Source organism: Salminus brasiliensis, chromosome 7 (assembly GCF_030463535.1).
Source record: "Salminus brasiliensis chromosome 7, fSalBra1.hap2, whole genome shotgun sequence".
NCBI lineage: Eukaryota > Metazoa > Chordata > Actinopteri > Characiformes > Bryconidae > Salminus > Salminus brasiliensis.
Window position 1 is genome coordinate 30,822,548 of NC_132884.1, and position 23,256 is coordinate 30,845,803.

At 41.6% G+C, this 23,256-nt stretch overlaps 2 protein-coding genes across 5 annotated transcripts; both read right to left on the reverse strand.

Moving 5' to 3' along the window:
* Positions 1 to 1,578: 1,578 nt before the first annotated feature.
* On the reverse strand, positions 1,579 to 14,513 carry LOC140560259 (RNA-binding protein 38-like). 3 transcript variants are annotated; one of them, XR_011979957.1, is made up of 5 exons: positions 14,072 to 14,513; positions 12,137 to 12,260; positions 11,941 to 11,995; positions 6,130 to 7,525; positions 1,579 to 2,762 (listed from the first exon to the last, which is right to left on the reverse strand). XR_011979957.1 is itself a non-coding variant. In XM_072684584.1 (4 exons), the coding sequence occupies exons 1-4, from the start codon at positions 14,282 to 14,284 to the stop codon at positions 7,210 to 7,212; spliced, it is 708 nt and encodes a 235-aa protein (XP_072540685.1). In that variant the 5' UTR covers positions 14,285 to 14,513; the 3' UTR covers positions 5,580 to 7,209. The 3 variants fall into 3 exon arrangements, 2 of the variants coding, with proteins under 2 accessions (XP_072540685.1, XP_072540686.1); XM_072684584.1 differs by lacking the exon at positions 1,579 to 2,762 and having other exon boundaries at positions 5,580 to 7,525; XM_072684585.1 differs by lacking the exons at positions 1,579 to 2,762; positions 14,072 to 14,513 and adding an exon at positions 12,612 to 12,727 and having other exon boundaries at positions 5,580 to 7,525.
* Positions 14,514 to 16,554: 2,041 nt separating this feature from the next.
* rae1 (ribonucleic acid export 1) lies at positions 16,555 to 22,859 on the reverse strand. 2 transcript variants are annotated; one of them, XM_072683117.1, is made up of 13 exons: positions 22,752 to 22,859; positions 21,735 to 21,844; positions 21,532 to 21,636; positions 21,206 to 21,298; positions 20,757 to 20,843; positions 20,344 to 20,430; positions 20,053 to 20,124; positions 19,261 to 19,368; positions 18,945 to 19,051; positions 18,752 to 18,827; positions 18,214 to 18,408; positions 17,679 to 17,764; positions 16,555 to 16,953 (listed from the first exon to the last, which is right to left on the reverse strand). In XM_072683117.1, coding segments are annotated over exons 2-13 (1,107 nt in total). In that variant the 5' UTR covers positions 21,825 to 21,844; positions 22,752 to 22,859; the 3' UTR covers positions 16,555 to 16,952. The 2 variants fall into 2 exon arrangements, with proteins under 2 accessions (XP_072539218.1, XP_072539217.1); XM_072683116.1 differs by lacking the exon at positions 16,555 to 16,953 and having other exon boundaries at positions 17,675 to 17,764.
* Positions 22,860 to 23,256: the final 397 nt, after the last annotated feature.

Below are 23,256 nucleotides of genomic sequence, written 5' to 3' on the forward strand. Positions count from 1 at the left end.
TTCCTTGCTTCAGTTTAAGACTGGGTAAGATAATGCTTTTAAATTGTTATACAGGCTATGCTGGTCAAGCCACATGGCCATGGTTGACAAGCTTGTTCAGGTCAGTCATGCTGGCAGACCAGCAAACCCATCAAGAGCTAAACTGGTCAAGTCTGAGCTGGCCAGGCTGGATTATTCAGCACAGTAAGATTATGGACATCAGTTAGCACTGTGCCGAGTAAACGAGTAGCCTAACAACCATGTAGAATTGTCAAGTACTCTCAAATAGACTTGCTTTGACACAGTATAGCATACAGTTATCTATACAAACATGGCTGTAGATACATACAGCAGTAGCCATACTGAATCCTTAATTTTGTCCAATAACATTAACAGTGAATGACACACAGTCTGTCATATAATGTCGGCAACCATATGCACTGGAAATAGACTTGTACAAACTGTTAATACAAAAAGATCAGGCTTTAGGAACCAACAAACTTGGCACACTGCAGTATTGATTATAGCTATCTGCTCAGTAGATGCATGCAGGGGACCCATCTTGTACATTATCCACATTATCATGATAAATTGTGACAGTATACTTTTCTGAGAAACACTGATCAACTGCATGTTTAATTACAAAAAGAGTTCAATTAGTACTGTTTAATAAACCTCTGAAGTCAGTTCTCATTCTGTTAGTTGACATCATGTCCATATTAGAAACTCTGGGTCTAAGTTGGAAATCGATACGCTTTGTCCTGTACTAAGCTTTTCTACAAAATAACCACTAGATCATTGGAATTATGTGGTTACATATAACACTACATTCATGCACTAAAATAAGTTAACTTCTAAATTTTAACACTTTTTTAGAACAATAACAGTTACTTAAATGCATTTCACTCATGATGTGAATCCAGTGCACAGCACCGAATTAGATCCACACTTTACAGCCACTGAACAGAATTCAACCTCCACATTTAACACACACGCAAACGGTAGAGAGAACACAGTCCCACAGCGGTGGGCAGCCACCTTAGCACCCAGGGAGCAATTAGCTCAACGACACCTCTTCCATGATCGTTGATTGAGAAGAAAGCAATGTGCCTTCACTTCCCTGCCCCCACTTCCTGCTGGTCCAGGGGATCAAAATGGGAACCTTGCAGTGTCAAGTCCATTTCTCTGATCTCATGGATGCAGCTGCCCCCTTCATACGAGCTCTTTAATTTGTTAATGATCTAATTATTCAGAGGGCTGTGTGACATTCTAAAGAAAATGTACACAAAACAAAACATATCTGGTTCCAAATATGGGCCTGTTGCTAACTAGATGTCAACACAACTTCAGTGGAAATGGGATATAATGATGTGCAGTAAGTGAAGAGTTTAATAATGTCATTCCCTTACCTTTATATCACACTCTAAGCAACAAGGACTCTACGGGAGACTGTAAAAAGGGTTCTTTAATTCATAAAGAGAGTGGTACCCTTAGTGCTATATGGGATAATTTGTCATTGGGGACATTTTCCTCCAATTTGAAGAATCTTTAAATAAGCAAAGAACCATTTCTTTGAGTTTTCATGGTATTATATAACACAATTGTAATTTTTTTTTTATTATTAATTTTTAGTTAGTTATTTTTTTAATTTAACACTGCTGATATGACTGCCTGTTCCAACTTCTCAAACCTCAGGCAAATGAAAAATTATAAACATTGTATATTAGGAAAATGTTTCATAGTAGTGATGTTGTGCTAATTTCCATATCACCCACACATACACCAAAGGACCAGCTGTGGCACCTTTATTTTTAGGTGAAGAGAAGCAGATTTACCTGATTACCACCAGTCTTCCAAAAAGAAGTAAGTTTAGGAACACACACAGCAGAGCCTTCTACAAATACTTGTATTACCTGATTTAAAAAGGCATTACTCCCTACTCACACCTACTTATCCTGCTCTAATAATCACACCACATGACAGAAAGAATATGTTAATTTACAATAAAAGAATTGAAAGAATACATAGACTGACTGTATGTAACAGTTTCATTTAACCACAGAGAGAACGTTGTCTGTGCCACCTCTCACTACCCTACTCACTCTGAACTCCAGACCTGCGCTCTTTATCTTAGTTAGACAGCCAACTCTGATAACAGTCAGAGACAATGCAACACAGTAGGGACACTGGACTGCTGCCTCCATCTTTGAGTGGCTCACTAAATATAGCGGCAATGCTATCTGGTGTGACACCATGCTGAGAGTGTCCCCAGACATTAGCCAGATCTCACCAACTCCACAGCAGTATCCGTGATCCACTTTGACCAAGGCTACAGTGTTTTTTGGTAAACTACAGTAAAGCATAATTATTAACCAATACAAGGTAGATTAGAGTAACATAGAATTAGTCCATAAAATGCTGGACCTACAAGAAAGACACTGCACGATGGCTGTAACACATAACAACACCAGATAAAACCAAAAACACCCTGTGTCAATGTTAAAACCCCCTGAAACTTCTACAGATGCACGTTGCAGGTGGAATGAGGTGAAGCTGAATGCTCCCACACACAAAAGCACCTTTTTGTTGAGTGACCTTCAGATATCAGGGTGTGTGTAGCTTAATGGGGCACCACAAATGTTTGATATCCCAACTTGACCTCAGAAGATATGGCTAAGACAGCACTGTTGTGTGTGTCAGTGACTCAGCATAAAGCTTTGCGTTACCATGACCTTATTTATCCAGTAGACGTTCACTTCTCCCCTTGCTGTCTTATTGTGTATCTGTGACAAGGACAGCATAAGGAGAGAGAGAGAGAGAGGAGTGGAATAAAGGGGAATTAAAAGGGGATAGTGCAATAAAATAAAACCATGGTTAAAATAAAATTTGCTTCTTACGTTTTGCACTGGAACAACAAGGCCTATGTAGCTACCCTGTTGAAAAATCCAGCTGTTGTGGGTAGCTGGTTTCAGATGGTCTAAGCTGGTCTTTTATGGTCAAGGGGGTAAAAAGCGAATCATCTAGGCAAAAACATACAAAGCGAGTTGACCAGCATAGTGTATGTTTTTTTCATTTGAGTTTGACTAGCTGGGCCATCAGCATTACCAACTTGACCAAGCTGGTTGTTTGGTCATGATGGTGTTGGTCAAAAATCTTTGTCTTACTGGTTGACTAGCTAGGTCAGGTTGGTCATATTGGTTAGCTTTGTAAAACTCTGGTACTGGTTACGCTGGTCATGCTGGTCGACAAGCTTGTTCAGGTTGGTCATGCTGTCAGATAATCTCAAATAGCTTATGTGGTGTTTGACACAACATGGTATACTGTTATCGCTAAAAATCTGGATTTAGCTACAAACAGCAGTAACAGTAGCCAACTCGAATCCTTAAATTTTGGCTATTTCTATACACAGCAGGTTGTCATAATCAGTCAGAAACCTTTCACACTGGAAACTAACAAAATTGCTAATTTAAAAAGAGCAGTATGTACCAAAGAACCCAAAATGCAATGACATACTGTTCAGTCTGCTCAGTAGATGCATGCGGGAGACCCATTTTACACATTTTCTCTAAACTCCGCTAACAACCAGACTCAACTCAGTGACAAAAGAGATCAGCATGTTCGTTCCACAGCCACATAAACAGCCGTAACTTCCACAGAGCACATCCAGCATGCACGCTGAGCAAGCCACTGTTTATTTAAGCTAGCACAGTGACTCCATTACACCAGAGCAGCTCCACAAACACTGCCACTCTCACATTTATCTCTCCTGACCCAGCCAACCACACAGCTACCTCAAGATCACTAACAAAAATCTGACTGATGCTTTTACAATAGGGTGACTGGGGTCCAAACGAGCAGTAGCAGCTAACATTTAGCGCTGTTTGGATTTTGAATGGCCAAAAAAAAGAAGAAAAAAAAAGGCCCTACTCAGTAGCCCAATATGGAGTGAATAAATGTTTCTTGGTATTCCAGCACTGACTGGCAAATAACAATGACTATGAAAATATTCATCTGCTGTTTATACAAGCCACCCTCACCCCTCCCTCTCAGGGTCTGGCAAAGGCAGCTCCCTAGCAACAGTGCTTGCGTCCTTCTAGGGAACAGCACGTGCTTGTGTTAAAGGCTGATAACCAGCGGGCCCCCTTCGTCATGACCCTGACCAAGTATGCTGATATGAGAAAGTCGTGCATGGCAACGAAGAGTTCACCACACAGTGGCTGCGTCTAAACCGCATTCTACCACAATAAATGGGTCATCATGAAAAGTGCATTAGTATATGAGTATAGTGTGTGTGGTATAGGTATAACTGGGCAAGCTTAATTTGATTTAGTGCAGCGGTGTGTGAAATGTTGAATAAAACTCATTTAAACATTAAATGGTTTTGATCAGTATGTAAAAATAGGCCTCCTCCCTTCCAAATACACACACAAAAATACATAATATAGATATATATACATATACAATATATTTTTTTTTGCCATCACAAAAACCTTGCATCTCCATTTTCACAGTTTTTCAAGTTAGCTGAACTAAACCCCTCAACCCCACGACCCATAGCATTTTAAAACTGTCCGCATCCTATTTATCTTATTTATACATTCCACACTTTCCTACCTCAGTGCTGTTTTATGTTTCATGTGGGTTGTATGCTGTCTGCATATAACATCATAGCATGTTAAATTTCTGTGCACCTTCTAGGGATCTTATTACCAATACCTACACGTTAGATATCTATGCACCTTACACTCAATACCTCTACTCAGAATTAAGTCATAGTTATTGTATTTATTGTAATGTCTTGCACTTCCTGCAGTCTGTCCTGTACTGTATTATTTCACTGTGTACTTGTACAGAGCTGAAATGACAAAAGTCATTTGACTTGACTTAATGTGAATCTGGCCGTTCTTCACATTTGTAAGCATTTCTTAATGATCAGGCTAATACAAAGCTCCACAATGGCTTCTGTGCTTCTATTAACTGATTGAAAGGTCGTTCTCTTGTAAAGTTGCAATTTGAGATCCATGGTTTTTGCAGGACAGCAACACCATATTTTTTTTAATATAGTAGCATATGGTGCATCATGATATGGCATATCACCCATCCTTATAAGTGTTGTTTTGGATACAGAAATGGTCACAGTCCAACATGGCACCTTCTTGGAGGTGTGTGTGCGCAGGCATCAGTAATTATACATGGGAGGGGGACTGCACATAATACTAGTACATAAACAGTGGTTCCACAGGAAATGGCAATAAGATAAACAGTTCACAGTTGAAACCACCTAAACGTAATCCAGTAAGCAACCTGGTTTCATTGTGAGACCAGTTTATCTTCATTCCATTAGTCACAATAAAACAAATCACAAAAAGAACACGTTACAAGCCATCTAAGGAAGAGGGGGATGGGGTGTGCTTCCCTTCTAACTTCACACTTCAGATAGGGCTAAGTGGGCGCAAACCAACTGTCAAAAGACAAAGCAGCAGATTTAATGGCCTGCGACTATTCATTTGCTCATGTCCTGCTAGCAGCTTCTCACTCAAAATAAGTTACATTTCTCAAATGGGTACAAAGGCAAGAGAATTCAATACCACTTGACTGCATTTCTCCTTTCAGTATAAAGTCTTTATTTTACCCCAAGACTTTCCTTGGTATGGCTTTCATTGCAGATATTGAAATGACGTGACATAAAAACGCTTCATGGAGCAATTATGTGCCAGCAGGTGCAAGCTGCGACTCAATAGTGTACTTTAAAAAAAAAAAAAAGAAAAAGATCCCCATAGGTGCACATGTGGATTAATAGTATACAAAAATTATTCAAATAGGTTTAAAAGGTAGGGGTGGGGGTACAGGGGGGAAATGCCAAATCAACTATTTACACTTTCTCTTCTAGTGACCAGAAGCCTGCAACAGTGTGTATGTTGCATACACTGGACTTGCTGAGACAGCAGTTTATAAAACAAAGCAATTTGTACCACAGATCACTTAAATATCAACATAAATACTGCAAAATGCACTTACTCGTGGCAACGTTTTGAAAATGCTGTACATAATGAATGTCGCTTTAAAGAGGAAGACATTCAACAATCTTTAGTTTTAACAGTTTAACATAGAAAACTGATGTACCATAGGTATCAGTGTCAGCTACCATACCTGTTAAATTCCAATGCTTGCTCCCTCTTGTGCTTCCTGCATCTTAGCAATCAGTGGCGATCGCGGGGCTACGTGTAAAGCTTCTCCTGAATACAATGTCTGTTCCTAGATCAGTTTAGCTTTATGGCATTTAGTCACATCTATCCGTACAGACTGGAATATGATCAAAAAGCTGATCTTCAATTAGCACCCTTATTCTAAAATACCATATACCAAGTCTCTGGACTTAAACATGCCTGAGGACTGTAGACTGGGTCTTTTGTTTGGAAGCAATTTGTGGCTTGTTCACAGTTAACCCTGTATACAAATGTAACTTTTTTGTTTTAAAAAAAAGAACATCAAAATTTAAACAGACAGTCTAGATTTAAGGCCTCACTATTAAAAAAAAGGAAAAAAAGAAAAGAAAGTCCCAGAGCATCCCAGTTTTGTCCTTTTGAAACTGAGTAAAATCCTTCTGTTTAAAGATGGGTATGGGTGGGTGCTTCCTTGCCCACTTTGATTCCCCTGATGGTTTAGGTCACCCATTTGTAAGCTCAGACTTCCTATCGCCAACCCCAAAAATACCAACAGAAAATCCACCTCTCCCCAGGTATCGTAAGCAGCAATACCCCATTAAACCTTCTAAAGAGTAGTAATTGAGTGTTCACTTTATACAGTCTTTCACACCCTTTCCCACTAGATCCACTACTCCACAACCAGGCACCTTACGTTGATTGATCTGAATAGTATAATGTGAGCACATTAAACATGGACCAGAAAAGAGAAAAAGCAAAAAAAAAAAAAAAAAGAAAAAAAACAAAAAACAAACTAAACACCAATATAATAAAGCTTATGGCAACATGAATAATAGTAACTAACAATAATATTAATTTTGAAGAAGGTTGAAAGGGGAACAAAAAACAAAACAAAAAATAATGGCATCAGTGCTTCTGGAAGCCCTTTGAAGCCACTGCACAGTTTTGCTGTTTTCTGGGCTCCGCAGCTGGAGCGAGAATTCTGACGCGACAGTGCAATTAAAGTCTATTCCTCACGTTTCCCAGGGCCCACGAGCAGCGTCAGGTCTGAATGCAGCTTGATCCTTTACTGCATGCGCTCAGGCTGCAGGTGCTGCTGTGGAGGGTACTGGAGAAAAGCAGGGGAGGCTGCAGCTGCATTGGCAAGGGTCTGGGCTGGGGTAGGGGCAGAAGGACCCCCAGACGGGGTGGTGGAAGTGTAGCCATAGCCCACAAAGCCAGGAGAGGAGGCGTAAGGGTAGTGCTCGAAGGCTGCTGAGGCATACTGGGCATAGGCTGTGCTGTAGTCCAGGTAAGGAGAGCTGACGGAGGAGGCCACCTGAGAGGGGAGTACGAGGCTGGGTTGGACAAAGGCTTGTGGGTAGACGTACTGTGGGACCAGTCTGTGGATAAAGCAGGACAGGATTAAGCACTCATACCAATTGCAAAAACACTAAACAGACCAGATTTCAGACTACACATGCTAAACACACCAGATTCCAGTGTTTATTTAATTAATAAATAAGGCTTGGGTCAAATGAGACTGACATTTTTAGCAGTCACCGTCTTAGTGCTGCTTCCAGTGCAAATGCCTGACACTATGATTGTTTTTTAGTTCTTAAACAATTTAATGAATCATTACATCCAATTCCACCAAGGATCAACCATTTTCAATATTGTATATGTTGAGATGTGAAACAACCTTAAACCAAGACACTGTAAGATGGCTATTAATTAGAACAATAATAATAATAATAATAATAAATGATGATTTCAGACCCCATTGGTTAGATTAGATAAGTTTAACCCCACTGGTCTTGTGCTTACTTAAATAGTGAGACACCACGCACCAACTCTTGAAGGCCAGTAAAAACACTGAACCCAAGCCTTACATCATAGGTCAGGAAAACACAAGAGAAGCTTGTTGCACAGGTTTAGAGGACAGAAGCCCCCCCTCCCCCCTTCTCTTCATAACGGCAACGTGTGTGCTGTGTAAACTCTGCAATCTGAAGAGCTGCAGGCTGGACCGGGCGTTCGGCGAGAGAGGCAGGAGACAGACGCTTCTGGCAGCTTCCGTCACCCCCCTCCAACACCCACAAGTGTTTTAACAGCTGCTACTTTTCACTCGCCTAGAGAAGGCTCGGAGTCGCACTCACGCATATACTCATTAACCTTACACATGCATGCACACACACTACAGACACCAAAAGTGAGCTGCCAATGCAGCGAGCCCATGCTAGCCACCAGTACTAGCATGTTTATATTAAATGCCTTTTAACAGAGAAAGCTGTAGTCGCTGGTGAGCTTTTAGCCCCAGCAAGAAAGGTAATTAACAGTGGAGACGACAGCTTCATTTACTCTCCAGCATATGAATGTGCTATTATTAACAAAGGTGTGAAGACAGCCCCATGACTCCTTTCCTCTAGACAGAAAGTGTGTAAGTGGGCGTTTGTATGTATATGCGCATGTGTGTTTTGGGGGTGGGGGGGGGGGGGTCAGCAGGAGAGTCACATACACACAAAATGGGCACACAGTTGAGGGAGGGGTCTAAGACCTCAATATGTAGCAGCTGGAAACAAACAGAATGACTCCCCAAGAGAAATGACAAGACATGTCACCAGGGACCCCTGTTCAGGCAGCAGGAACTGAAAAACATGTCTGTTCACTCTAGACTCCTCAATTTTCTCTTTGTGAACCAGACTAAATATAAACCAACATTTAAAGGAATAAAACATGATTAATAAAGGACTGAACAAAATGGAAACTGTGGACCTAAAAATCAACCTATTGACCAAGACAATAAGAACTACACTACATGGGTAAAAAGTATTGGGACACCCACTCAATCATTGTTTCTTGTGAAATCAAGGGATTTAAAATGGGGTGGGGGGGGGGGGGGGGGGGGGGGTTGTAATCCTGTTTTTGTTGGAGTCTTTTGTTTGAGTAAATGTCTCTGTCCAGGGAAAGCTTCCTACTAGCATTTAGTGCCACTGCTCAATGCTGGGGGGCTTTTGAAAAGGCTCATGCTCCAAAGGAGTCCTATTCTACTGGCAGTACTTCTCTACAGGGACCAGACAAGCTGCTTGGGCATTTGCACATCTGTGTTAGCAACGGGTGCAACTGAAAGTAATTAATGTATTCAGTTAGAAGGGGTGTCCACATACATTTAAACATGGCATATTTGATCACATATGGGTCCTTCCCACATCTCTATTTAAGAAACCACAAAGTGGTTCTTCTATGGCATTGCCCAAAGACCCATTTTCAAGATCCATTGTTTTTTTTAAAAGATGGAAGTTCCAGTTAGACATTAGATTTGCATAAAGAAGAGAAAAGGAAGTACAGAAGACTGAGAAAGAGAGGCACTGTACACATCTCATCTCAGCAGAGGAAAGGGCAAGTGGGTGGAGGACATGTAAAACCCCCAACCCCCCCCCCTCCCCCAATCCACGCACCCGTCACAGAGTAAGTCACTCCAGTCAGCACTGCACACCAAAGAAAACATGCAAAAGTCAAAAGATAAAAGGGTCTGAATCAGCACAACTTTTACTCTCTTACACACACATAGATCACTTCAATCAGTCACAGCACACAGCACTGCACTCTCAAGCCATGACTGGCACCTTAAGGGTCCCTGGACCTCCACAATAGACCCCAGCGAAGCCAGGGGGCACAGAGTATCTTCTTTCCTCAATGATGCACTCCATTAACTGGGTGACCAACAGAGTACAGATGGAAGAGGATCGGTGGTTAGCAAAACACTGAATGAGAATATGGCACATGAACAATAACACACACACACACACACACACACACACACACACACACACACACACACACACACACACACACACACACACACACACACACACACACCTTGGGACTGTAAGCAAAAGTCTTGGGTAAATGCACTAGCAGCTTTGTTTAACGTCAGGAGACCAGGCATAGCTGATAGTGTCAAGGACGTTTACACACGTACGACACAAACTATCCAGAGAATGCAGGTCACAACATCACTTAACCTATAAAACTCCCAAGTTAATAGGTAATCATGGGGGGGGGGGAAAGCATTTAAACACAACTCAAGCCATGCAAACAGTAGTAAAGGAGCTCCTACAAGACACACTGTGCTGGTTTAATATCAATTGACTAAATAATAAACTAAAGCATCTCTAGTTTGAATACGCTTGTAATAAACAGCCCAATTCATGAGCATTCTTGTATACATTTTACATTCCAGTATGCCCCTCACATGGAGGTGGAACCAAAAAGCACAGAGGTACACCATGGTTATGTTTTTCCACATGGTCAGTGTAAAACTTTATTAAAACTTCCAGTTTTATGAAATGCCACTCCCTAAAACTTGTAGCAAAAATGGAGCCCAGGAAACCATGCATTATATTACTGTGAAACCCAGCTCACTGCACATCACAAAACCTCTACATTTCTCCCTTTACTCACCACTCAACCCAATGACCCTCACACTTCAGCCTACACCCCTCATTCTCACTGCGGTGTCACTTTTCAGGGCCCCAAACTAATCACCAACCTGACAAGATGACAGATTTCACCCGCTTAGAAAACGTCCCACAACACTGTTGAAGGAGCGAAACTGTAGAACGAAAGGAATATCAGACTGTGCTGGACAGTCAGAGAATAGGAATTTAAAAGTGCTTAAAAAGAAAAATAACCCCAAGTGAACAGGGATGCCCACGTATGGCAACAGATGTCAGTTTTGATGCTGGTTAGACATTTGACCTGGGCAATATCTCTGTGGGCTTTACTGTTCTTCTCAGTGTCAGCAATGGCTTGACTGAGCAGTTTGAGACTGAGAATGTGGGTAGCAGGGGTCATGAAGGCCAAAAAAAGAAAAGAAAAAAAGGATTGGGACGAGTGTGGGCATACAGAGTGAGCAGAGAAGACTGACAAACACAGAAAGTCACCATGCTTAGGTCTCCTATGACAATCTGTTTCTGAGCTAAAGGAGACAATGAGCTCCATGGGGGAAAGCGACAGGTGTTCTCTAAACGCCAGTGTGTGACTGTGTGTAGGGGGAGGTGGGTAAACGTGTATGAAGGGTATAATTGAGGAAATACGAGCCAACACCTGTCACACGGACAGAAACGTATGTTCTCCTCAACAGGGCTCCACCTCGTTACCACAGCAACCAACTTGCAGACAAACCATCTCATGTGAGCATATTTCTAAGCTGGCTTAGATCTGATCAAAACCAGTCTGTAGCCATGGCAAATAAAGCGGACTTAGTCAAAACTGTACCTATAGCTCATAGTGAACAGGAAAAAAGGCTTAAGTTGACAAGTTGCTAAGAGACAAGGGTCTTGGGTGTTCTTACCTCAAGACCCTAACCTGATAGGGATAATGGAGTCACCTATGGTTATGCTTTCATCCGTACTTATTTTTCAGTTGAATATTGAGAAGAGGAGAAGGGGAAAAAATTATAATCCCTAAAGGGATAAATGGGGAGCAGACCAGGCACCTCCAGTTTCTAAAGCAACCACCAGAGCATTATCCCTTGTTGATCTCAAAAACAATATTACTGCAACTTCACTGGCCATCTTCAGGCATGTGCCTGACTCGCTCGAGCAAATCTACAAAACACCCTACCACCAGACAAATGATGCGATCAGTCATGTCCAAGAACAAAAGCAGTCTGTTTCCTCTGTATGTGCAGTCCTAATTTGCATTGCAAGTCCACTGGTCATTGGTTTTTGTAGCACACTGAATGTGGTCTTTGCTGGAGCAATTTCTATGTATGACAGACTGTAAGAACACAAACACACAAGTGACTCAGACTTACCCATACTGTCTTTGAATAAGTGCTGGGTGGATGGGCTGCACACCAATAGATAACCCTGTAAAGCATGGGAAGATGCATGTTACGCATTGTATGAACACTGAACAGTTAATGTAAAAGAACAGGTCAATTAAAGACTGAAAACAAAATTATTAGTAGGGAATAGCATGGCTATACTACGTCAAACATCCCTACTCACCTGTCTGAAGGCTGCGTGGTTTGGCGCCGAGGTAGGCCAGGTTGACGTTAGCCTTTCGGCCATCAATGATGGGGTTTGGGTCTTTACAGGCTCGTTCGGCTGCCACCCTGTCAGTCATCGTCACCTACAGACAAAATGAACTTCTGTCAGAACTAACAAATGCCAGCTCTTTCTGTTGAAACCAATGAGTCACCAAAGCCAGTACTACTAGGAGCTGCTACTAACAATGGAAATTCCTACCAAGAGGCACAACTCCAACAGGGAAGACCAAACTGTGAATATGAAATAGCAGTAAAATATCACAGTACCTAAACCATATGTGAGGCAAACACTTTATTTAAAAAAAAAAATGATATCCCTTTATGAAAGTGAGGGACATCACATAATACCAATCACATACATTATTTCCCTCACTGCCTAAAAAAAGAACTAGATTATCAAGTTTCTCAAGTTATCAGGAAAGAAGTAATCTTACTAGGGAAACAAGATCATCAGGACCACCTCACACTCTAGAGGCAGACACCCTCATCTTCCTGAGCCTGTCAAACCTGCTGGGCCACACACTCAGCCAAGAACAGCCGTTAGAGTACAGACCCGCCTCACTGCCTTCACCACCCCCCCAGTCTCATCGCCATGTACTGATTTACACTTTGAGCTTGAGCAGACACATTAGCTTCCCGCACAAGCACCGTTTTCCAGCCCATCTTTGGCATGAATATAAGCTATTGGATGACCAGTCATTGCTGGTTTGCGATAAATATTTGCATATTTTCTGGCGTGTCCTTTTAAACCCCCTCTCTCTATTCCTAATACCTTAACTCTGGCTCTGCTGCTGTATCACACGGGTCAGTGAGATCATGCACAGAAGGTGAAATCTAAAAACAACAGTTTGAATAATCATTTTAAACAAAAGTTCCTCATCATCAAGTTCCCAGGGGAAGTTCTTCAGGCCTGTGCGGGTGGGCGGCAGGGCTGATGCAAACCTAGCCCTGTAGAAGATCACAATGACCGGCTGTTCATGTGCACACAAGGGCACAAATAGAAACATGTCTGGGCCAGTGCCAGTGTCTGGGGAGTGATCAAACGTTTCTCATACTTTCTAAAGAGACTGTATAGCTCATTACTTCCAAACTGAACTACAGGATGGAAGAGCTCTAGAAAGATGGTAGTTCACAACTATAGGGCTGGTTATCATTTGAAGGAACTGCTTAGAAATGTCATGAGGTGGCCAGACAAGCAGGAGATGTTATGAACCTGCAAGCCGACGAGCTCTCCATCTTAGGCAAAAATGAACTGCCACTCTGAGGGCCGTTAAGACTGTGTAAACATCACTTATGCGGATGAGTGCGCCTGGCCTTCACTACTGTAGCATGAACAGGCCGAAAGGATGGGGGGGGGGGGGGGGGTACTGGTGGTGGCTAGGAAGATCATTCAAAAAATCTCACCATATAAAGCCCTCACACACCACACACGCGCGCACACACACACACACACACACACACACACACACACACACACACACACACACACACACACACACACACACGCTAGCTGGGAGATAGCCAAGAACTCACTAAGACTAAGGCCATTTCGTAAACTGAGGTTACTCCTCGCCCATTGCAGTTGGGCGTTCGTCTTGACTAATCATTAGAGAAAGTGTGGTGAAAGAGGGAATTCCGTGCGAGTTTGGGGGCCGTTTAGGACTTAATCTTTAACCTTGTGCCCCAAACCAGAGCGCGTCACGTGCGCATTTACGCGTGGCCAACTGCGCGAGGAAATAAACAAGCGTAACGTTAAGGCACATTGAAAGGAGGCGACCACAAATTCTACTACGCTACGAATATCAGCAGCTGTTCAAGTTAAAAAACTAAAAAACTAAAAAAAAAAATAAAAAAAATAATAAAAAAAAGTTCCGTATTTAATGCAGTCACTTACGAAGCCGTATCCTCTGGATTTCCCCGTCTGCCTGTCCGTTATGACCACCGCCTCGTCTATATCGCCGTAAGCCTCGAAGTACTTTCTCAGCGAAGCATCGTTCGTGTGGTAGGGTAAACCACCCACGAAAATCTTGGTGAAAGTAGTGTCTTTTTGGATTCCTGTGGGGTGCATAGCGTCGATCGTGCCGTTCATGAACTGGTGTAAAAGCATTGGCTACCTCAACTCAGTAGCTTGTGACAGGAGCTTAAAACAAAAACCCAAAACGGAACACAGCCCTTGAACCCGTTGTTTAAAACGATCCCGGTGTGTGAAGAGTCGAGAAAAAAATCAGACTCGTTCAGGCTTTTAGACTCTTCAGTTCTAAAACTTTTTTTTTTTTTTAACCAACACTAAACATCGCCGTGCTCGTCTCTTCGGTCCCCGGTACACCACTCCACACGCCGCGGTGAACTACCTCCCCTCACGTTTTTCCGGGGTTCGTATATATGTACCGTGTGTGTTAAGCCACGCCTACGTTATCCTGCAGCCAATGGAAGGGCGCATATTTCTAGAAACTATCTGAAAACTTTACAGTGACGTCAGGAGTCCCCGCCTCCTCCTCGTCCGCCCCAGTTAAACTCGCACCTGCTTTGTGTCCTTGCAGCAAACAAAGGAAAAACGACCACTGTACTCTTTTAACCACGTTCATTAACAAAAAAGCTTTTATTTACAAGAACTAACATATACTGCAACACCAAAGGCATTCGAAGACCCATGAAATGACCTAAAATTAAAAAAGATAAATTAACATGCTCGAGTCGTTCTTATAGCCTTTGTTGCTACTGTAAAAGTGATTGAAACAGAGGAAGTACACGGTACTCCTTTTCTACTGTGTTTAATAATAATCACCACACTTAAAACTCATTTATTGAAGGATTACTTATTATTTGTGGCTATTTAGCATCGCGCCAGTAACCTAGCTCATTTATTTATTTATTTATTTATTTTTTGCTTGAAGCGGAGCCAAACCGTAAATCTCACTTTGTGTGAACGGGGGGCAAGTCTGCTTCCAAGAACTTGATGCTCCTAAAACTATTTGCACTGACAACACAAACGATTCACTACCGGCAGTTCTCTGCCTCAGTGACTCGGGCAGCGCATTTGATCGCTTTCTGATGCAAATAACTCGCAAAGAGTGAAGGATTTCACCCACAAGTAGTGTTAAATGTGTCGTCTACGGGGGGGGGGGGAAAGATGGCTTTCAGTACATCCGTTGCAGTATTACAAATCCTACACTGTCATATAAAACAAAGACCAATTGCCCAAACAAGCATTAGAAAGATCACGCTGCTGAATTCAGCCTGCCCTACTGAACAGCATAAAACATCTACAGCAGCATGTCTCACACTGCACCAGGCTTGTGATCTTCAACTCCCTTGACCCAAAGAAGGGTCAGGTCACAAAGGCCTTGGAGCCCTCTGCTGCATTATTCATAAATGCAGAACAGCATCCATCAACTAAGCCTCGGCGCAGCAGCAGCAGAACAGGACAGTACAGTACTTGTATCACCATACACTACTGTTTACTCCTTCACTAATAAAAGTGTGCCAGGTATAGCCACCGTTGGGCCGTGTTGAACCAACACATTCATGGCACTAACAGGTACAAGTACAGCCTGCCCTCATCATACACTTGGCCGACAGTGAAGGCTTTAGTGTGCAACACATATCTAAAACTAGAGACGCCTGATCTTGGTAGTTCCTCTCCCACGGTCTATTGAAGCGTCTCTGCTAAGTGCTGAAATCCTAGCTGACAGTGAGGTGATGGTCTAATGACCACAGCAAGGTGGCAGTTCTCACACTTTTACACCCAGGGCATGCTAGTCTTCTCACTCCAGGCCTTTGTAGCTCACCCTACACTGCTATTCATATCCTACCGATAAGTCTCCAGTGGCTCACTCATGTCTTTTCCACCGGCTCACCTGATGCATTCACTCACTTTGATCTGTGTGCTTTGATAATCAGCCACACTTCAACCCAAAGACTGGAAGTATAAGGGTGCCTCCTAGTGGCCATGCATCCTAAAAGCAATAAGACAAAGGTGATGTAGATCAGGACCGTTCAAAACATTTCATATCTGCATGTGTATGTTGAAGAGACATAAAAGTACTAGTTATTACTGATTGGTTGTAAAAGCTTCTGAATATTGTACTTGGATCAAGTTGACAATTAATTCCCAGAACTAAAAGCTCTAAACTAAACCAAAATGTTTAAAAGTTAAACATTTATGTTCTAGACTAATTCAAATCTAGCCTACTAAATGCATAGAACCTTGAGAAGTAATTAAGGCAACAACACAGGTTAGAAAATCATCCCAAAACATTAAGTTTAGAACCAATGACCAAATGAGAAAGACTTTTGCTGCAATAAGGCACAAACACAATGCAATCCCAGTTCGCTTCCTTCAGGACATGAGAAATAGAAATGTCAAAATGTGAAGAGTCCTGCAGAGACATTCATTTATTCATTTTACATAATCAAGAATGGATTCTACACCATGTTGTGACAGAAAAGCAGAGGTGGAAATGTTATCTTTGGAAGGCAATATAAAAAAAGAAGAGCTGCAGTCATGAATGTAAATGTAAAAAAGAAGAGGGGGGGGGGGGGGGGAAACAACAATATAAAGTACACCAAAACACTAAAGCATGGCTTCTTTTGTTTGAATCAAAAGCCAATAGCTGTCATCACCATCGCATAGGGGTTGTTGGCCCCTTCTGATTGGTCCATACAAAGTATGCAATGCCACGTCATTGGTCCAGATGTTAGCCATAAGGGGTGTCTCGCTCTCTCCCATATTTACACACTAACGCAGGTCTTCCGAGATGTGACAGCTTGACGAATCTAAAGACAGGAGGGGTAGTGGTCAGTCAGAAGTCATTACAGCATTCTTTCTTTTTAAATCACGTTTATTGTTTTCACTCCCCCTCCCCCCCAAAAAACAAGTGCACACTTCATGCACGCAACCAACAAAATGCTTACTGTCTAAGAAGCCACTTCTCAGGAATTAATTTCTTTAAATTCCCATCTTTGGTTCTTTGATTCTTACATAGATCACTCTCCATTTATAATCTGTATATATTAAGCATTAACAATGAATCAAATGTTATAAATAAAGCTGTTCTGATTCACAAAAGGTTAAATTACCAGGTATTAAATACAAAACACATAGGAATCATGGGTCCCATCCCTAAAAAATTAAGACTATTTAAGCATTTCACCCTAATCAGTGAAAAGTGATCTGCATATATTCACAAAACCCAAGTGCAGCACAAACCAGTCTTTATCTGAGCTATGCGTCAAACTACTGATCAGCGGCATTTAACACAACACCAGCAAAGATGGAGCAACATTTCTGCTCTACATCCTGACCCATGTAGCGGTTCAAACATCAGCGAACCCCACCCCATCAAACACCACTGTTCCAGCATGCAAAGCATCCTGGGATGCTGAGGAGGGCAACTGTCAAAAACAGTACAGAGAGGAGAGTCAGCACAAGGAAGCAGGGCAACTCCAGCCCTGCCTGGGGACAGACATCATCTCCATGGTAATGGAAATCCCACTCTCACCATTTCTTGTTCCGAGGCTTGAGTTCCTCAGCCGCATTCCGCAGAAAGATGTAGTTTTTCTTCTGGGGGTTGTAGTACTCGTGTCCCTATGGGGACCAGACATAAACAGAAGATAATGCATTGTGGCAGCAATTTTTAAGCTTTAAGAAAAGCTACAATCCAACTTAATAATTAATTAAGAAACCTTCTTAAATGTGGGAGAGCACAGAAGAATGTGTAGGGAAAGTTTTCTTCCGGAAAACTGAATTAGTAATACATTGACTTGCAAAGAACATCACTACTTCCTAAAATAGTGCACAATAGTTTACCCCCAATATTAGTTTTATAGCCTGCCTGCAATGTACAGTTTTCTGCTTCCCTGCTTCAATGTGAAAAACCCTCAGGAAGGCACTGACAATTAGGCAACAATATCACTCAGGGGAGTGCAAAGGAGTCTTCAGTGCAATAAAACTGTTACATTAGAGCTTCTCATTTTATAACCTTATCCACTGAATAATTTCTCCTAGGAAATGTAAAGTCTGATGGTAGGCTGCACCTTGGACCAATCATAGCTGGAGCTATAGGCAAAGATGTTCCCATTGTGGTTGAAGCAGCAAGCTGTGATTGGCTGATCGAGTTGCTCAGAGGTCTTCAGCTTTGTGCGAGCATCCTTATCCCAGAAACTGAAGCGGCCATCAGAGCCAACTGTAGCCAGTGTGCCATGTACCGGGTGGAAGGCTATAGCATTGACCTAAGAAACAAAGGAACAATTACACAATCTTAGGAGCCAACGCTTATAAGAACACACAGGTTAAAGTCATGACAAGCATTCCAGCTAGACAGTGTGTTAAAAGGTTGATATCCCTTTAAGGTGCACACATGTTACACAAACACAAGAACAGATTTTATATTCCCCACAGAAATGCCCTGACATCAAAATACATTCATTTGCCCATATAGTGATAATCTTTTTTTTTTTTATATGATAATTTGTAATATTCCAAATTGCACTAGATGAAAATACAGCAAAAAGATAAATGTCAGTTGGTTCGGTTAATGGAAGTGATGCAAATGACAAGCCATTCAGTACGTACAGCATAAATATCCTGGGGCGTAGCAGTATTAGTTCCATTGGATCTGTGGCACTTGAAGGTGAAGTTATCCTTGGCTCTAAGAAAAACAAACAAACAAACAAAAACACATTATACAATAAAATGTTTATTCATAAACTAATTCGGTGTACTCATGGATCATTACACCAATCAGATGAATCATTTGAGGACTTACGGATTGGGTGGGTTAATGTAATGAATGGCCACTCGTCCCTCAATGCTGCCCAGTGCAAAGCCTGTGGGTTTATTTTGTTTATCCTTAAAGATGGACACACACCTGTGCTGTTAGAGAGAGATAGAAAGAGAGAGAGAGAGGGAAGGGGAAAAGAAAAAAAAAAAATACATTTGCATATTACATCTTCCTATATCATACTAATCTTTACCTCAATGCCTTAGAAAACCTCTAGAATTTTCTTTTACAATTCTCCAGTGAATTGACCCGTTCTGGTTAAACTTACCAAAACCACCATAAAAGAACCCAAAAGACCAACCTGATGTTTCAAAGGTGAATCTATACGTCGGAACTCAGATGGCTGATTCTCCAACTGATATACAATTAGCCCTCGCTCTGCAGTGGCCACCACAGCCATAGGATATACCTGTACACAAACAAACAAAAAGAAAAAATAATTTTGCTGATGCAGAACAGATATTTTCCCTATGGTTTTAATCAGACACAAACACTGTTAAAGCAGTTTTAGGATATGGCTGTTCCCAATGGACTGTAAAATGTCTTTTGAAGTGACTGGATCAAAAAAAAAAAAAAAGAAAAAAAGAAAAAAAAAAGAAAAAAAGAAAAAACAACACACTTTTATGCCAGAATGTCAGCTCCCACTGTGTTCTGAGAAACAGAAGCAAATGTATGAGGTTTTTCTTCTGCTCTTATTAATGTTGGACTTACCATCACTGGACCGCTTTCCCGTGTAGTTTCTAGTACTAAATATCTTAAAGTGTAGAAATGTGATAATCACTCGATATGCTTATAGTTTTTGTGTAGGAAACCAAGCACTGGTAAGGTAACTAGTATGACTTGGCTACTTTAGTATGAATTGACTAGTGCAGTTAAAAGGTTTTACGCTTACAAACCATGGTTCATTTCGGAGAAACATTTAGGTGGTCCTACATAAACCCCTATATCACCTTTAGGATTTTATCTAATGCAAACTTCAACTTACTACTTACAGCAAGAGAAAAATGTGCCTCCACAATGCAAATACAGTTATCCAACCAATCATACAACAAAGGTAAAACACAGAGCAAAACATCTGTGATCATCTCCTTACCACATCAGCACAGTAACATCTCTCTGGCATCTGCAAGGACATCATGGGGTTTGGGGAACGTGTGTCCCAGAACTGTCAGTCAGCCAGGGGAAAAAAGCAAATCAGGAGTCAGTTTGCTCACTGGAGTTAATCATGGATGGCACAGACATGGATGCAAACTAAACCCAATGGCCTACAGCCAACACAATGTTATTAAAAATACTATATAAGTGGGCTCTTTACTAAGAATAGTGATGCAAGTCAGGTTCAAAGAAGTAAACCAGTTAGACTAACAGAAGTGTGTGCACCTACCTTCAGTGTTTTGTCCCAACTGCCCGTCATTATACAGCTGTAGTTTGGGGCTTTTATCCAGTGGATTGTCCTGATTGGACCTTCATGCTAGATACAATACAGAACAAGGCAACATCAATTATAATTACAAACAGTTCTGCATAATATCATGTTAGCATCTCCTAAACAAAATTCCACACTTTTCATTTCCCATTACATATCTACCAGAGAAGTTATATCTGCTAAATATCATTTTACCTCTCGGTCTTAGTCTTGGATACATGGCGTGCTGTCATATGTTATATATTGCAATGTATTTTTTCCTCCCCAATATCGTGCAGACCTAATCACAAGTGCATTAAACTTAAATATTTAAGTGTACATGGTGTATCTAAGTTTCTGTGCACCTGTGTATCTACAGAAGAAGGGCTTACTTGTGCTATCTGCATGGCCTGGTTGCTGTTCAGATCCCACATCTTGGCAGTTTTGTCACAGGAGGCTGTAAAGACCTTACTTCCATCCTATTGGTACAGAAAAACATACTTGTAATTTTTTTCTTGTAACAAAGCATTACATATATAACTGAAAAAGACAATACAAAAGGACTTTAGATTATTAGTGCCACTGCCTATGTTACGAATGCTGATGTCTTTCCTGCAAGAAAAATGTGAAAGTACAAAGAATGTCCAAGGCTGCTTGCTTACAATAATTTTTAAAAACTTTACAGGAGAAGGAAAAACATCTTTGTAATTGTCAACGGAAGTGAAAGTAAAAAGATTTTATTCAATTTCATGATGATTGAACTAACAACTGCAAATTAAAACAGCAAAAAAAAAATACATTTTTTTGCAGGACAACACAGATATACTAATAACTGTCTTACATCACTCCAGCAGACATCCAGCACTGGGCCTGTGTGCATCTGCTGAGCTTTTGGAACAGTCTGGCCGTTATCCTGCACCTCCCAGCATCGCACCTGACATCACAGCACAACAAACATGATTATGTACTATTATACATCTACAAATTAGGGCTACACAACTAATAATCTATACTGGAACACTGTGATACACATACGATACTGCTTTTTGGTTCCCTTTTATTTTGTGATATGTCTTGTCAGTGATATGTAGTATCAGGACTTTTGACCAATAAAATACAACTGAACAATAAATATGTACGATGAATATTATGACAGAAGATACCTACATCATTAGCCCAAGAACCGCCAATCAAAAAGTTTCCAGGCATCGTTGGAGGACTAAAGGCCAAGCAGCTTATGCTATCATCCGGCGGGGACGTAACCTCAACATCCTGCATCAACAAGAAGAACAAGAAAAAGAATAGGGATACAGAAAAATCCTACATCACCTCCAGCCTTCTTAAAACGAGTACATGCTTTGTACTGTTACCTTCATTGGGTTATGACTATCTGTGGTGGTGGTGCCGAAAACTCCAGTGCCTCCAGCCCCAAAGCCGGAGCTTGAGCCAAACAAACTCATTGTAGGTTACTGACAGAAAGCTGTGGATCAAAGGAAAAAATGAGGTCTGTGAATTAAGCAACTTCCAAAATAACATTAGCAGAAGCAGAATGACACCCGAGCCCAGATGACCTGCTAAGACTGGGTAGGGATTGTGTGTCAGCTAATGTTATAACATCCTTCGGCTTTAGTTTAGAGTCACTTCAAGACTGACGTTTATTTTATACGTTTATTTATAGCTCCACCTTAACCGTTAAAGTTATCGCCATAGACATCTGTACTACAAACATGGAGACTAGACTCAATATATAACTATTAATTCAACAATGGCTCCTCTCAACTTCACAACCCCCAAATGAATAACCGTACCTGGATTTAATAAACTGACCCTCAATTTTAAACCACCCCCCCCCCAAATTTAATAAATCGCTTCCTCAGTTTAGATGGGACATTTTGGTCAAACGAGGGAACAATGTGTTACATTTACATGGCGATTTATTAAAAATGATGAGAATGATTTATTAAACCGAGGGAAACGTGTTAAGTCTTTAAATATGACTGAGTCCGTACTATACAAACTGTAGCCCAAATTCGGGTGGAAGCAAAGATTAGACTAAGACGCTGGCAAATACGAAGCAAACGTCAGCTTCGTCCGACTCTGACCAATCCTCTACTTAAGAGGTTCCTCTCCTGGCCTGGAGAGACACGCTGAATCAGTATCAATACTAGATAAATGTGTTAGACTACTGTTAGCAGGTTAGCTAGACAGGCAGTTGGCGCTCACGCTGGCTAACCAATGCGGCAAAACACACTGCAGTCAGAGCTGGTCTGAGCTAAGCTAAGCTAACTAGCCTCGGTACCATAACCGCGCTTTCCACACGACCGAAAAGCAAGGGGAAAACACCATAGCTCATCTATCCACACCACCGATTCGCCTCAGTTCATTACCCTGCAAAGACGGAACAGCTCCCTTTATATCTTGGTCACTCAGGATTTTTGATGCGCCATTAAAAGCAGGCGAGGTTACTTTCTCATACTTACGCCAAATGTGAGGCGCGGTGTGATGACGTAAGACTATCTTCATTTTAAAGCGCCGTTGTAGTTTCACATGGACGCAACGTCGAGCATTAACGTGGTCACTTACTGAAATGGTTTAGTTTGCGGGAATGAATGAATGAAGCTCTTTCCTGTTATGTTCATAGTGTTTGGACACGAAAGAAAGTATTCAGCGACGAGAGAGCGTGAAAGCTACTGTGTTACAGTAGGAAGGACTCGAGCACCGATCAGCCATAACATTAAAACCACCCACCTAGTATTGTGTAGGTCCTCATCTGATGAAACAGCGGCTTGTGCTACAGCAGTTCATATGTGAGTAGCTCAGGTCCTGTGCTTGGTAGAAACCACTGCATGACTGAGACAACCTTTTGGAGATACTCTCACTCAGTCGTCCTGC